The sequence below is a fragment of the Wasmannia auropunctata genome, unplaced genomic scaffold (assembly GCF_000956235.1).
Source record: "Wasmannia auropunctata unplaced genomic scaffold, wasmannia.A_1.0 LD336085.1, whole genome shotgun sequence".
Taxonomy (NCBI): domain Eukaryota; kingdom Metazoa; phylum Arthropoda; class Insecta; order Hymenoptera; family Formicidae; genus Wasmannia; species Wasmannia auropunctata.
Window position 1 is genome coordinate 2,432,341 of NW_012026805.1, and position 12,259 is coordinate 2,444,599.

General features: G+C 32.5%; 1 protein-coding gene across 1 annotated transcript in view; it reads right to left on the minus strand.

Annotated features, from left to right (window-relative positions):
- Nucleotides 1-670: 670 nt before the first annotated feature.
- The window catches only part of LOC105448496 (allatostatins), a 31,483-nt gene continuing 19,894 nt past the window's right edge, over nucleotides 671-12,259 (minus strand). Inside the window, exons 2-3 of the mRNA XM_011687127.1 lie at nucleotides 3,796-4,059; nucleotides 671-2,445 (exon numbers count right to left, since the gene is read on the minus strand). Coding sequence (XP_011685429.1) covers nucleotides 2,116-2,445; nucleotides 3,796-4,044 — 579 coding nt within the window. The 5' untranslated portion in view covers nucleotides 4,045-4,059 and the 3' untranslated portion in view covers nucleotides 671-2,115. The remainder of the gene's footprint in view (nucleotides 2,446-3,795; nucleotides 4,060-12,259) is intronic.

A 12,259-nucleotide genomic window follows, 5' to 3' on the forward strand; every position in this document is an offset into this window, starting at 1 on the left:
GTGACTGTTCAGTATCATACTGTCGAACAGGAAAGCGTAGCGCAAAAATTTTTGCTGACATGCCACGAAGATCGACAACAGAATTTCAAGCCGCGTAAATTGTTATTCTTCTCCAGGAAGGTAATAGTCAGCGGTACGTGGCGAGATTCTTAGGCAACAAATCAATCTATCGTATGTCGAATATGGAGTCAACATCAAGAAACACAAAGTTTCCATAGACGTAGAGGACAAGGTCACAGGCGAATAACATCGAGGGTAGAAGATAGAGCGATCGCGCGACATGTGAATGACCATTTTTACCCATATGTTGAATAACTCGATGAAACAAAATTGCACAATGTTGGTCGAGTGCTCAAATTAAAGCTAAAGATTCACACTTTCGAACGCTGTAAACCTCATTTGCGTGCGACTTTTAATTCACGCCATGAAACTTCGCAAACTTAGTAAAAAATTTTTAGATTTGATGCATCTCCATTTGCATCTGTGCAGCTTTGTAAAGAATCAGTAAGTCATTTAATGAATTATGGATTTCGAAAGTAGAGACTTTAAACTTTAAAATGCTTTTTTGATCATTCCGATACGATCATTTTTGACGAAGTTATACTCTCTTGAAATTTACCTATTTTTAGTGTTCGGAATGGGTGATGCTTTAATTTTGCTGTCGAGTGTATTTGCATTCATCTATTTATTATTATAATGGTATGTTTGGTAGAATAAATCTACATTGCTGTATCACGCGTGAAAACGTCAGTAACATTTATTGTTAACAAAATTCTTATAATTGACACAATGAAATAAAATGATATTCAAAGTGTGTGTGTGTGTGTGTTTTCACATACACATATGTGACGAAAAGAAGAGATTACGAGATTTATTGTGACATTGAGGACACTGGTACACAATTATGCAATATATAGCTTCTGCACTTCTTCTCATATAACGATTAGAATTATAATCGTCGAACAATAAAGAGACAATGTATGGCACTGCCGCGGTTACAGGTGGATATAACTTTTTAGCACATCGAGATATTGTTCCTATCTATCGTACAGTAAAATTGCGTTTAACTGTGTGTGTTTGCTAAATTACAATGCAATTCATTGCGATACAAAAAAAAAGGCAATTAACTTAATGGCTCTCCTGTCGCTCTAATCGATAGTATTACTTATATATTCCTATAATTGTGCGATGTTAAAAGAATGATAAGGAAAAGTGTAATTTTATTTCAACATCAATGTGAAGCGCTAAGTAATATATGTATAAATAATACATAAATAGACTTATACCAAAAGAAATGGTGTTTCTTCTCTATACGCTTGCGTTCGGCTTTCATATATCTTACAAATAGAAAACAAATATTTTCAATTCAATTGCTAATTAAGGAGCATCAGGGAAACATGAGAGAACAACGAAATCGAATAGCTTCGCCTAAAAAATATATTTAGAGAATTCTTCTAACGTCGAATGTATCTTTCTCCATTAAGGTACCTGCGTCGTTTTGTTAAACATTTACAAGTGGAGAAGGAACTATGTCGATGGCGCACGAATTTTTTTTTTATACCAAATTGGTTGGGGAAAAGAAAATCTCTCGACATCACGTTCTTATCGCTCTTAACGTCCATGGACAACTCGCTCTGCTCTCGACACTCAATAAAATCGTGGTATGGCTGATAGATCAAGAGAGCATTATATGTGATTTTAATGAATTTAATCTTAATAATCGAGTTTATTATTTATCCAGCAAAATAGAAACACTCATTATTTAATGTTTATTATTTATCCGTAAATCTTATCAGTAGATGTATCAATAAATTGATTATTAATTTGTACAACGTAGAATGCTGATACGTTAATTTTACAATAGATTTATGCTTTTTTTTTTTAAATTAAAATCCGATTCGACACGTCTTAAAAATCTAAAACGTTAAAAAATTAGTAAATTAATAAACGAATAGTTGTACAGCTCTTTTAATTGTATCTATCCGCTATTATTGCATTTTACCAAAATATATATTTTCTTCGGAAACAGATAAATCAGACATTCCTTCCGGGATCGTCCAGGGGGGTCAAAGCGACTAAGGAAGATAATAATTCGTGCTCCTCGACGAGAACGCTTTATTGATTTAAATCCTCGTCCTCATCCAGATCTTTGCCCAGACCGAGCAAATATTTCGGGACTACGGCTGCATCGTTCAGTCTTCTTCCGGCCGTTTCCCCAGTCGCCAACTTCCAGACTCGTTTGCCGATACCAAAGCCGAAGTGCTGTCGGCCGCCGCGTTTGTCCTCCATAAAATCGTTGTCCTCGTGAGATTGATACCCCTCCATGTTATCGGCCGGGAAGTAGTCCAAACTCAAGGGATGGTATCCATTGTTACGCTTTCCTATACCGAAACTGTAGTCCCGGAGACGCTTGCCGATACCGAATGAGAATTGCTGCCGTGTTCTCTACGCATAAGGTTCAATGCAATCAATACATAAAGTTATCGATTAATGTTAAAAATTATACTTTTAAATTAATAATAGTGTAGGGCAAGGAGCTAAGCTTGGATATTCATGCTAATAAATTGTGAATCAAGTGTATATAATTCTAAGCAAAAGTCTCCATCCTACCGTTATATTTCCAAGTATGGCAAGGTTTAGGAATTTAACGAAATTTCATGGATTAAATTGGTACACGACAAAGAATCCTCACCTTGTCTCGACAGTTGTAATGGAAATAATTTCATTGGACTAATGCGACAAATCTAAGGAACTTCGACGACTTGCATGACTATCATTTTTACAGACGAATGTGACACACGCTTTTAAGAATTGTAAAAGACCACTGGAGGAGGGCTTGATGCCAAGCTGAAACGATCGTTTGGTTGTAATTACCGCGTATGTAATTATTTTTTATTAATATAATTTATTAGCACGAATATCCAGCTTGACCCTATACTATTATTAATTTTAAATTTAAATTGTCGGAGCCTGTGAATCACTTTTATTTTTTACATTAAAAATTAATTTTGATCTGCACTTAAAATACAGCATTGGCCAGAAAGTATGAAACACCCTCAATTTATTGCATCTTCTTGGAAAAAATCGTAATAAAAATCAAAAGAGAAATAACAAAATATTAAAACTGTTATAGAGATATATATTATTTTTCAATAAAAAATTGTCTTTTAATTCATTTTTTTTTAGGTGGGAAACATTTACGTTAATTTAAGGGATGGCCAAGGCTGTATATCAAATTTTTTTATACTTTACAATTTTTACTTACACATTGCAATACTTTCGCATTGCAACGTGTAAGCATACAAGTAATGTAATAAAAATTCATGTTTTCCAATTACAAAACTTTATACGAATTTTTCGCATTATTCGAATATTCCCTGGATTGGTGACATTTCCGTGATTAAATTCGTTTTCTTATAATATTCATTTTTTTTATATATAATAAAGAGAAATTCGTTCATTTAAACAAAAGAAAAATTAGAAACGTTTCGTTTCATTTAAGACTCACTTTATCTTCGTTATTGTCAATTCATCGTTTCCCGTTTATACAATATTTTTACTTACACATTGCAACGTGTAAGCATACAAGTAAAGTAATAAAAATTCATGTTTCCTAATTACAAAACTCTACACGAATTTTTCGCATTATTCGGATATTCCCTGGATTGTTGACATTTCCGTGAAAAAATTCGTTTTCTTATAATATTCATTTTTTTATATATATAAAATAAAGACAAATTTGTTCATTTAAACAAAAGAAAAACTAGAAACGTTTCGTTTTATCTGAGAACTCACTTTATCATCGTTACTGTCAGCCCATCGTTTCCCGATGCCGAAGGTGTAAATGGGTAATCTCTTGTATTCGGCAATGTACGCCTTTTTCACAGGTTCCCCGTATTCCAAGTTGTTCAATAGCGGCTGCATTCGTGGAATATGTAAAGACGAGGAAGATGCTTCTTCGATTGCCGCTGCCGATCGCCCGACGGCGCTCAACAGGTAGAACATAATAATTCGCATAGTGATTAAACTCGTTCTTGACTTCATGATGCCTGGTTTAACCTGAAACCATGTAGATCACGCGGAATTGTAATCTATAATGGACTACCCCGGATGCGGGTACAGGGACAGGGATTTCATCCTATCATAATAATGCCACATAAACTTTCGCAGTAGTTGAAGAACGAGTTTTTAAATTTACTCGCGTGAATTTAAATTCAATCTTTTGTCAAAATTGCGAAAGTAAATTGGTTTTTAGTTTCTGTTTAATTATACATTTTGATTGTGTCCTGTAAAAGCTCCTCAATTTTCAGTAATATAAATCGGTATTCCCGACCGCGGTGGACCTGGACATTTTTTTCAATTAAGCGCCAAATAAGCCAATCCAGATAAGTTATGAAAAATTGTTTACAACAAACGTTTTTCACAACTTTACATAATTTTAAGTTATACAATCTTATTCCTCGGATTGTTTACCTTCAAAGTAAAAAAAAATTGTTCAATTACGTTTATTTTAGGCAAAGATACATTAATTTAAAGTTTCTTGGGATACACTGGAATATCAGTAAAAAAATTCCAATGTGAAAAATGCCGATAAGGCTGATAAAAACGGCTGAAAAGTCCGCAATATTCTGCATTCTTAAACGCAATATTACGTACAATCAGTAGCACAAGAGCTTTGTCAGCAATCTGAGAAAAAATATTGAATACGTTAGAAGTTAAAATTATATTTTAAACAAGATTGAGAACGGTACTTTTTAAAAATAACTCGCTATTGTTAAAGTAAAAAAATAACTAGTCACCGTTATTATAGTTAGTAATTCGTAACTGTTAGCGTTACAAAGTAATTAACGATTTGTTATTTTTTGCGTTCTTCTTTAATGCTAAAACAAAATCAAACTAAAAAATTTACTTTTGTAATATTTTTAAAATAAAATTAATAAAAGCCATAAAACTTTTTACCTTAAATTCGCAAAATCATTAAAATTTTAGAAGAAAGGTTTTAAATGCTCAAAATATAAATGAAATTTTTGGCTTCTATTAAATTTATAAATAAAGCCTTTATATTTTTTATATACCTTTTTTATATACTTTATTTTATTTACATTGTTTTACACTTTTCATTTTATGTTTAAAAATTTCAACACTATAAACAGCTCAGGAACGCTTCGTGATTTTATAATACAATTGGCGGTTAAGTTCTCTCCTTTAGTTTTTTATTGAATTTAACAATAGTTAAGTATCAAAATCAATAAACATTGAACACTCATTGAGCTGTTTCGTCTGTTGATCGCAGCCTATAACAACTATGAATATCGATTAAAGAAGACGTACGAAAATTATGTCATAAATAAATTTTTAAAATATATAAAGTAAATAAATATAAAATATATAAATAAAAATTAATACAAAGTAACGATAAAGGTAACTATTAAATTCGTCACTATTATCGAAAAAAAATGTAATTACGTTACTGTTATAGGTACAAGAAAAAAGTAACCAAAAAAGTGACTGTAACGATAACGGCGTTATAAGTAACGCGTTACTTTCAAACCCTGAAATTATATATAATCTAAAATACATTTACTAACAATTAGTATGACACTCAATCACTATTATTGTTGATTATAACTTAATTATCATTGGCCGGATTTTCGGCCAGAATTTTAAGTAAGGACCTCCCTAAATTTGCCAAATTGTGCTAATCTTACTAATGCGCTGAAATAACTGTTTCAAAGTAGCAAACATATTTATCTCGCTGAAGCTTCGTCTTCATAACTGACCAAATATTTTTAATTGCATTTATGTCCGGAGATTGGAAAGGCTAATCCATCCGTGACGATGTCATTTTCACGTTTGTCGAAATCTCGTGAAAACACATCTTGGACGACAAGCTATAATCAATATCAAGCTCTAATATAACAATAGTGAACGACGCCGTGTTAAGTAAATGCATTTTAGCGCATTATGTATTTTTGAAATATGACTTAAATTTTTAATATACAGGGTGTCCCGAAATTCGCGAATCAAAATATCATAGCAAGAAAATCTTCGAAAAAGTAAGTAAAATAGTTATTTGTAAATTTTTAAATTTAAGTAGTATAGTTTTTGAGATATAAGAGTTTAAATTTAGCCAATTATAGATTACGATTAAACGGAAACATGTCCGTGAACGCGTCGATAATGTTAGTGGTCACGCACTTCACGCGAGTACTAATCTATAATTGGCTAAATTTAAATTCTTATATCTCAAAAACTATTGCTTAAAATAAAAATTTACAAATAACTTTTTTACTTAATTTTTCGGAGACTTTCTTGCTATGATTGATTCGCGAATTTCGGGACACCCTGTATACTCGGTCCCCTTCAGAATATACTGCTCGATGCTCTTGTGCCATTGACTGCATGTAACATTTTTTATTATTAGGAGTGTGTATTAGTTTTAAAGGTTTTGCAAGATAATGGCACTAATATCGGTGTTGTCGAAGACATTCCAATCACAGCTATTGTTTCTTAATGCTTTAACATTACTTTATGATATTTAATCATTTACTAACAACAGACGCGGTAATCATCGTGTTTGTATCATCTTAAAAATGGAGTTTCGTAAACGGCATTTTCGTCCTTAGGTTGCATTATTAGTGAAGTAAACGCTATTAAAGCTGAAATGGGAAGTCTTACCGCACCCCGCTGATTCTCTCTTGTTCCGATCGATACAACATATATGCTCTAAAGAATACGCACTTTCATAATTTCGAAAAAATGCGAAAATTTGAAGACATTGTATCAATTCCGAAGAAAAATGTTCTTATCGTCGCGGTATCCATCTCTTGCCAGAAAAAGTTATAGAAAACGAAGGGAAATATTTTGATTACAGTCATTAAGGTATTCATATAATAAATTAATTTTTGAGAAAAAAATCTCTCAAAACTAATGCACACTAATATTTTAATTAACCCAAAAATTTTACAAATTCAAAGCGATTGTAAAATAACATTATTTCTTTGCAATGATGCGGTAGATATTTACTTGTACATGGAAAAAACAATTTTGTTGAAAGGTCTAAAAATTTTGCTGAATATAGATCTGAAAATAATTTTTGTTCAATAATCAAAATAATTTGTTGGAAAGTTAAAAATGATAGGCATTGCTATAAAACGTTTTGATATTCTAGCAATCATTTTAACTTTCTAGCAAAATTATTTTAACTATTGAACAAAAATTATTTTCTGATCTGGATCCAGCAAAATTGTTCTTTCCGTGTAACAATTCAAAGAGAATGTAAAATATAACAATATTTTTTTTGCAATCATGCGATAGACGTTTTACTTGTAAGTGCTCCTATTTTCAGGAATCTCTTGTATTTACTTCGGAATTTTACCAGAACGTAAAAGCGCGTTAATGCAACATACTCTGCGGACGATTTTATGGGTCCGTCAGACGCAGATGCACGCAAATGGAATTCTACCATGTAAAAATAAAATAAAGAGTTATTTACGACTGGCGTGGGATAAATGCCATTGCAGTATAGGAGAGTAGCTCCTCTACTCGTGGAGGTGTCGCGCCGATTTTACGACACGGATTCCAATAGTCGTAGCGTGTGTACCCTACTTCTTCACAAAGTATTCTCACACCGACACTGGTCCGAATCCTGCGTTAAATCTGGAGAATATCACGGCTGTTTTTATTTTTACGTTCCTCTCTCCGTGATGAATTACATTAAATGCGACAAATTTATGATAAAAAATGTTAATTTATTCATTTTTTATTTAGATTATATTTTATTTATTATTTGTTTAAAATATAATAGTAAATAAATGCCATATTCATATTTCATTTTCTGCTATTGGGACTTAGGTCAATGTGAGTCTTATAACTTTTATTTTGTCATTTTAAAAATATTTACTAACATATAAAATTAATAATGATTATGATTTATGAATAAAATAACATTAGTAAAATAGACGTATTGTTGATAACATTTTAATATTATTACTTTAATTGTTTTACACAATTTTAAGAATAAACTGTTTATTGATTGGAGAGTAGCGCCGGAACCTTCTTAAAATGACGATTCCGTTAGGGAAGAAACGGTATTCTTGAGGGGAACGAACGTTTCCGCAAGTCGATTCCACTCATTTACGATGCTAATGTTGTGATTACCAATGAAAAAATGTTAATGAAGATTTTATATCCATTTTGTAGCTTCTAAATATACATTATACATTAGAAAGAATATTTTTAATACAATTTAGGATTTCTTTCCGTTAGGTATACAATATCATTGTATCACGATATTATAGTATTACATTTTATCGCAACGCGTGAAGCAGAATAGCGATTGATTGAAAGACTTCGTTAAATTATGAACAAAAAAACCGCGCAAAATTTTATGTTAATAACAGGACTGTCGTGCGTGTTGCGGCTGTATCTGTTAAAATACGCGCTTCCGTCAATTTAAAAGCAAAATCAATGTTGCATTACGAGTGTATACAACGTCAACGTGTCAAACCGCGACCAATACAGTCCCGGACAAACATTTAACAGCGCACAATGATGTCAAAAAAGGGCGAGCGCGGTCTGGGCCGTGATTGAGCGTCGCGACATCGTTACGGCCGTCGACCGCCAGAACCCGAAATCCTCTACGGACGGGTTCGTTCAATATTTGATGGCGAAATCCGGATTACGGATCCTCCTTCGTCCCGCTTGGTCACGCTGCTTTTCGAGAGGCTTGAACGGATCAGGAGGGCGCGGCCGAGTGTAGATAAAAATTGCGAAGGTCCACATCGTGAAAGGTTCCCTTAGCCGGGGAAGGAAGTAACGCAAATCATTTCCGCGCGCATTTCGGACGTTACACGGAGAGAACGATTTTGTTGAAGGGTCTAAAAATTTTGCTAAAAACAGATCTGTAAATAATTTTTTGTTAAATCATCAAAATAATTTGTTGGAATGTTAAAACTGATAAGTATTGCTATACTCTCTAACTTTTCTGAAGTGACTTTTCACTCTTTTGTAGTGAATCTCACTCCAAAAGAGTGAAAATATTACCACTCAAGTGGCCGAGTGGCAGTATTCTCAATCTTCTGGAATGAGATTCACTCCAGAAAATTTAGAGAGTAAAACATTTTGATATTCCAGCAATCATTTTGACTTTTGCACAAAATTATTTTGATTATGGAACAAAAATTATTTTCAGATCTGAATTCAGCAATTAAATTGTTCTTCTCGTGTATAGATTCACTTTTTCTCATCCGCCGAGATGAAATGTGAAATCCTCCGTTATTTACGCTCTATGTTCGAGCGACAGTCGAATTCGCGTGTTAAATTTGTGTATTCACGATTGAACGGACGTTAATTAAACGGATAAAAGTTAATGCAAAGCCCACGCGCGGCGTACGATGTTTAATTCCAGTGGACAGATTGATTCGAATTAACGTTGCATAAGAAAAACGATTAAAATGACGATTCCGTCAAGGAAGAATTGAGCGGTGTCCGAGGGGAATGAACGTTTCCGCCAGTCAATTCCACTTATTTACGATGCTAACTTGTAATTGTCAATTAGAGAAAAGTTAGTGAAGATTTTATATCCACATTTTGTAGATTCTACACTGAAAGAATAATTTTGCTGAATCCAGATCTGAAAATAATTTCTGTTCACTAATCAAAATAATAATTTTGCGGGAAAGTCAAAATAATTGCTAGAATATCGAAACGTTTTTTTTTTATAGCAATGTTTATCATTTTTAACATTCCAACAAAATTTTTTGACAATTCAACGAGAATTAATTTTTAGATCTGTATTTTGAAAAATTTTTAGACCTTTCAACAAAATCGTTCTTTCCGTGTACATTATAAGGTCCAGCGGGGTAATTTGAACAGTGGGGTTTGGATAATAGCAAGTATTTGCAAGAATTTCAGAAAAATAAGATATATTTTATTATATCCAGACATTAAGCATTATAAAATAAAAGAATGCTTGATCGAAGCAAAGAGAGCGTGGAACAAGCCGTTACAGCTGTCATTAATGGTGTAATCTCGGTTTTAAAAGCTGCGCACAACTATTTCATGTTCCATACCGAAAAGTACGATCTAAACAAAAACAAATATGATAAAAATGAAGAACTTCTATTGGACATTCCGCTGTGTTTAGTAGCGTTTTAGAAAACTTTAGAAAGAGAATAAATATCTCAAAGCCAGAGGTTCTCTTATTAATTTCTGTTTAATTTTGTCTGAAAAGTGCAATTTAATATTTAAAACGCAATAGATAAATACGTTTTACTTTTATTATATAATATCAAGTTCATTTATGTTCGTCCACTCAAAATATTGGGACTAACATGATCATTTTACGTTTTTCTAATTTTGTATTCAATTTGATCTGAAAAATATAAAAAAATGTTTAAAAAAAACACTTAAATATAAAATTTGGTTTTTATTGTAATATTAATGTTTATTTACAATTTTATCCAAATTATCTCTTAAAATTGATTTTTTGAGATTTGATTTAAAATTGCAAGTGTAAATCGGATAATGACGTTGCGTCTCAAGATTTAGAGAATAATTTTTCATTTATTGGGTAAATATTCTTTAAACATGTGAGTTTTCTGCTACATATTTAAAAGGATAAAATTATTGCTTTTCAAGAAATTGTTCAAAAAGCTTAAAATTATTCAAACCCCGCTGTACCCTACATTAAAAAGAATATTTTTAATACAATTTAGAATTTATTTCCGTTAAACAGAGCATCGTTATATCACGATATTATGGTATTGTATAACCTTAGCCGTAAGTATAAAGTATTCAATTTACTGCACTTCTTGGAAGAGGCGCGGTAATAAAAGCCAAAGGAGGACTGACAAAAAAATCGTTATAAAAATTCTTATAAAAATAAATATTATTTTCAATAAAACCGTTTCTTAATTTCCTTTTCGTTAGACGTAAAACGTTTATGTCAATACGTAGGCTGCTTTATACTTATGGCCAAGGCTGTACATTACGACTAGCTCTTCTTGGCAAATAAAAATATTTTCTTCCTTATTGCGAGCAGTATTATCTTTGATAATAGGATTAACCATAGTCGCTATAATTTCAGTTTCCCGCCCTGTACACGCGGAAGTACGAGATGATGTTTTTACGAGGGGAAAAAGAGTCAAAGAACTTCCTAATGACTTACTTAAAGCTGAGAAACCATTTGGGATGGTTGCAACAGGTGCTTTTCTCGCTTTTTCTTTTCTTTAGTACAATTGCAGCTCTTTATTTTTCTTAATCCATCACTTAAATTCTGATCAACTTTGATTCTGATTTCATGCACGCATTCCCATTTGCATAAATAATTTTCGCAGATTGACAAATCATTTTTCTCGCCTTAATAAATTAACGCGTATTCCTTATAATAATTAATATTTATTTATTAACGTATAAACTCTACCAAATTTTCTAGATTTCTTGACAATTTATGATAAATGAAATTGGCGCATTGATAGAAAAGTGACACAAGCCAGAAATTAGCATTTTTTTTTAATATGAAAGAAAATCGATTTTAAAGTTATCATCTAAAAAATGCCAATTTTTTAATTGCATCAATTTTTTTCTATCAACGTGCCGATTTTATTTTGTTCGTCTAAAACTTCAATTTATTTTTGAATACTATAACAGCCTTTCATAACTGATTAAGCGTTCTTTGGAAAACTAATAGCTGTCAATCTCGTAGGGCACCACTTTTTTCTCGAAACAATAAAGTTTCCTTTGTTCTCTATTATACATCTTATATTTTTGCATATTTCGAGAACGGCATTCAACCTGTTTAGAATAAACCACACGCAAGTTAGCTCGAGGTCTATCCGCGAAAGCACATGCACATATATTCGAATATATTGAAGCAATTTCGCCCTATCATCTATTCTCATTCGCATCGGATATGCCGCGCGTGAAAAAGATTAATGGTTTATTTTTGTATCATCGCACGGCGGTAAATTATATACCCGACCTGATAGCTATCGGGTGGCTGATAATTATCGCATTACCTTCACCGACAACGCGAAGCTCTACCTCTGCGCACCATTTGTTTGTTTTATCTCTTCTTCCCTTAACAAACGAAGGAAGAAGGCTTACGTTGTCCCACCCGTCGCTCAAGACGACGAGTACCCCGGGGGATATATCGGACATTCCTCTCCGAGAAGAAGTTCCACTTATCGATTTCGTCAGCAGACATTTTCGGCTCGCGAATATGAAAAATAGCGTAACTTCGATAAGTAAAGAAGAG